General features: G+C 52.8%; 1 protein-coding gene across 1 annotated transcript; it reads right to left on the bottom strand.

Annotated features, from left to right (window-relative positions):
- Positions 1-662: 662 nt before the first annotated feature.
- On the bottom strand, positions 663-3,104 carry LOC123064670 (protein NRT1/ PTR FAMILY 8.2). The gene is made up of 2 exons (XM_044488097.1): positions 2,612-3,104; positions 663-2,510 (listed from the first exon to the last, which is right to left on the bottom strand). Exons 1-2 carry the CDS (start codon positions 2,733-2,735, stop codon positions 748-750), a joined length of 1,887 nt encoding a protein of 628 aa, XP_044344032.1. The 5' UTR covers positions 2,736-3,104; the 3' UTR covers positions 663-747.
- Between the last annotated feature and the right edge of the window lie 1,184 nt (positions 3,105-4,288).

The raw sequence follows: 4,288 nt of genomic DNA on the forward strand, positions 1-4,288 counted from the left end.
TTAATGCATTTGTTTGAAAACTTTGAAATTAATGTTGGTGTAGTGCTCTTAAGGTGATTTGCACTTTTGGTTAATCTTTGTAACAGATCCAGGTCCTTTTTGAAAATAAAAGTATGTCAATGAATGTTCATGATTTTCCTTTTTCTAAACTCTTATCTTAAGGACATTTCAACACATTTTTCTGCCAAATATTTCCAAGAGAAGTACCAATTCTTGCTTTCAACAACATATTTTGCGGTGTCTCCTGATTCAGGTGAATCATCACCTACTTCGGTGGCGTCCGGGTCGTTTCCGGCTCCGGCGGCCTTCTTGCATGGGTACGAGTTGGTGATGGGCAGGTAGACAGCAAAGTTGACGACGCTGAAACATGTCATAGTTCTTTATAACCTGATTGGCCAGATGACATGTTACGAACGTGGCTCCGAGGCGGCAGTCCTTAGGTGCACATGCATGAAGACTTTCTAACTGTCATCGACGAGGTAAGGCCGACTTCGGTATGGGAGCAGCGAGAGTAGCAAGTCGGCGGCGACAGTGGTGGTTCTGTGGTCCATGAACCTCGATATAATTTTTGATATGTTTAAGGTGTTTTGCACTTTTGGTGAATCTTTATTATAGACCCGGATCCTTTTCCCAAAAAGAAAAACGTTAATGAATATTCACGATTTCCTTTTTCCTAATCTTTTATTTCAAGGACATTTCTATCAAATCTTTTCAAGAGAAGTACTACCAATTCTTGCTTTCAACAATCTATTTTGTTCTGTCTCCTGATTTAGGTGAATCATCACCTACTTCGTTGGCGTCCTGGTCATGTCCGGCTCCGGCAGTCGAATCATCACCTACTTGGTTGGCGTCCGGGTCGTCTCCGGCTCCGGCAGTCGAACCATCACCTACTTCGTTGGCGTCCTGGTCGTCTCCGGCTCCGGCGGTCTTCTTGTAGGTGTACCAATTGGCGATGGGTAGGTAGACAACAAAGTTGACGACGCTGAGCACGGTCATCAGCCAGAAGAAGTAGTCGAGGTGGCCGACGTTAAGGTTCTTCGCCGGGATCCACCCTTCCTTTCCGCCCCTCGTCGTCACCTTCGCCACCACGGTCACCAGCAGCGTGCTCACGTAGCCCCCCAGCGCTATCGCCGTGAGCGACAGCGCCGTGCACATGCTCCTCATGGCGTCCGGCGCCTGGTCGTAGAAGAAATCGAGCTGCCCCACGAAGACGAACACCTCGGCGGCGCCGATGATGAAGTACTGCGGCACCTGCCAGAAGATGGAGATGGGCACGATGTCCTTCTCCCCGTACAGCCCGTGCCGCGCGACCGTGCGGAGACGGATGAGCTCGAGCACGCCGGCGGCGACCATGGAGAAGATTGAGACGACGAGGCCGACACCCATGCGCTGGAGCTGCGTGAAGCCGCGGGGGTGGCCGGTGAAGGAGCGGACGGCCGGGACGAGGAGGCGGTCATAGACGGGCACCCAGGCGATGACGCTGATGGTGTCGAAGATAGAGAGAGAGGCGGACGGGATGGAGAAGTGGGCGCCCATGCGCTTGTCGAGGGTGTTTCCCTGGAACACGAACATGGTGCTCATCTGCCCGTACACCGCCGCGAAGACGATGCCGCTCGCCCAGATGGGCAGCAGCCGCACCACGCTCTTGAGCTCCTCCACCTGCGTCACCGTGCACAGCCGCCACGGCGACGGCCCGGTCTCCGTCCTGTCCTCCGGCGTCTCCACGGCCGCTTTGTCGAGGAACCTGAACTGCTCGGTGTGCTCCAGCTTGCGGCTCCCCATGATGCCAGACTCCTTGTCCATCGTCTCGTACAAAGCCGACCCGTCGACAGGGACGCTGAGCTTGCGCGTGGCGGCGACGAGCACCTGCGCGATGCGGGTGAGCGGGCTGCCGCCGGGGCGCTGGTGGCGGTAGAGCGGCGTGCCGACGAAGAAGCTGCCGACGGCGATGGCCATGACGACGGCGGGGATGCCGAAGCCCCAGGCCCAGCCGTAGTGCTCCTGCACGTACACCATCACGGACGACGCCACCAGCGCGCCGATGTTGATGGACAGGTAGAACCAGTTGAAGAAGGAGCTCTTGCTCCGGCGCTCGCCGTCGTCGTTCTCGTCGAACTGGTCGGCCCCGAACGAGGACACGCAGGGCTTGATGCCGCCCGTGCCCAGAGCGACGAGGTACAAGCCCACGAACACCGCGGCCGTTTGCCCCGCCGTCGGGTCGCACACCCCCTTGGCCGCGCACGTCGGCACCAGCGCCTTCACCGAGGCCGTAACCGTGAGGAGCCCGAGGCCGATGATGTAGATGGTGACGAAGGAGGCGATGGTCCAGAAGCGGCCAAGGTAGGCGTCGGCGAGGAAGGCGCCGATGAGGGTGGTGGCGTAGCAGGTGCCGCCCCAGTTGGTGACGCTGTTGGCGGCGGCGGTGTTGTTCATGCCCATGTTGTCCAGCATGAAGTTGCTCAGGTTGGCGCTCATGCCGTAGTAGGCCAGCCGCTCGCAGCATTCGTTCGCTGCAATTCCAATTCATCCATCAACGCCATGGCTCAAGGTAAGAGCAGGCCAACAATGGAGTCCCTCCCGGCCTTGTACTACTATGTACGTACGTACGTACCAAGGATGTAGGGGCAGGCGCGCCAGTTGCCGGTGTCACTCTTGACGGCCGGGTTGCCCTTGATGTCCACCGTGCCATCTTGGGTGTAGATCATGCCTGCAGACTCAGCACCAACCTCCCCCATTGCTGCTACTTCGCTGCTCAGAGGAGCAACTTTTGTTACAATTAGTAAGGATGAAGCCGATGAACGGATGCAATGGGCAAGTAAAACAAGATGGCGTGGATCGATAGTACCGAAGATTATAAAATATCAAATTAGAAATCAAATCAGCACGACTAAATCTGTGCCAATTCCCATGGTAACAAGTTCCCTTGTGGCGCAGGCAGTTTTCGTCCGCCCAGCTGTTTCGTGGTAACAATGGACTGTAGTCGTGTGGTAAATGGGTGTTGGAGTTGACGACGACGGCGAGCGTGTCCGGCTCGCGTGTCTTTGTCAATCGGCCGGCGGATACTCTGATGCCAAAACAAACGCAACCGGCCGGCCGGACACGCCAAGTGATGGCAAGTTGGCGACATGTGGTGTTTATTTCCTTCAGATTAGATCTGAAAGTTGGGTATTAGTACAAGCCTACAAGGGTACATTAATAGTACTAGCATAGCAAGGCAAGTGTAAGAGCATCCTCAACAGACGCACGCTCGCGTGACGCGTTAAAAAACTTTTACAGTGCCGAAGTAGCGTTTTCGCGCGCTGGGCATGTGTTTTGCTTTAGCAGAAACGCTACATTTCACGTCGCAGGTAGCACTCCAGCAGGCACGCTAAAGTTACAGCGCACGCGACTAGCACAAACAACATTTCCCACTTAACATAAAACCAAAAAGATCGAACACACAAAAAATAAATCAACAATAAATAGCTCAATTATTATTCCAACTGAAACAAATAGTTTATGTTCCAATACAACAAATAGTTCAACAATACAACATCTGAACATACAACATCAAACCAATTTTGTCGCCCATTCCATGCCCACCACTCCTCGATTAGATTCTTTTGCAGATCATTATGCGTTTTGGCACGTCGAATGGCATATGACAGGGGCCAATAAATCGGGCCACCCTCACAGCCCTCCTCCACACTCACACGGGACGTCCCAACAACTCATACTGAGAATAGTTTAAATTTTGCCCACGCTCATACTCGACGATCATGTTATGCATGATCATACGAGCGCTCATGATGTACCAAAGGATCTTTTGATCCCAAAATTTAGTTGGTCCTCTAACAATAGCAAATTGGGCTTGCAAAATCGCAAAAGCTCTCTTCACATCTTTCCTAGCCGCCGCCTGAGCATTGTGGAAATCAAGATTTTTCTTACCTTGCGGTGCCGTCAACGGCTTCACAAATGTTTCCCACCTTGGGTAGATGCCATCCGCAAGATAGTAGCCATAGTTGTATGTAGGACCATGCTACAAACTCCACCGGTGTAGTTTCACCATTTGCAATCTTATTCATGAGTGGTGACTGATTAAGAATATTGATGTCATTCAAAGATCCAGGCATGCATTCGAAAAAAGCATGCCAAATCCAAGTCTCCTGATCGACCACCACTTCAACGATTATAGTGGAACCCTTTTTCTGGCCGTGAAATTGTTCATGCCATGTCTTAGGACAGTTCTAACTCCAATGCATGTAATCTATTGAGCCAAGCATACCTGAAAACCCGCGAGCTTTGCTCA

The sequence above is a fragment of the Triticum aestivum genome, chromosome 3B (assembly GCF_018294505.1).
Source record: "Triticum aestivum cultivar Chinese Spring chromosome 3B, IWGSC CS RefSeq v2.1, whole genome shotgun sequence".
NCBI lineage: Eukaryota > Viridiplantae > Streptophyta > Magnoliopsida > Poales > Poaceae > Triticum > Triticum aestivum.

Coding starts and splice junctions, on each gene's coding strand:
- LOC123064670 (XM_044488097.1), bottom strand. CDS start 2,735: ATGGGGGAGGTTGGTGCTGAGTCTGCAGGCATGATCTACACCCAAGAT. Junction 2,511..2,611: donor CGCCTGCCCCTACATCCTTG/GTACGTACGTAC, acceptor TTGGAATTGCAG/CGAACGAATGCTGCGAGCGG.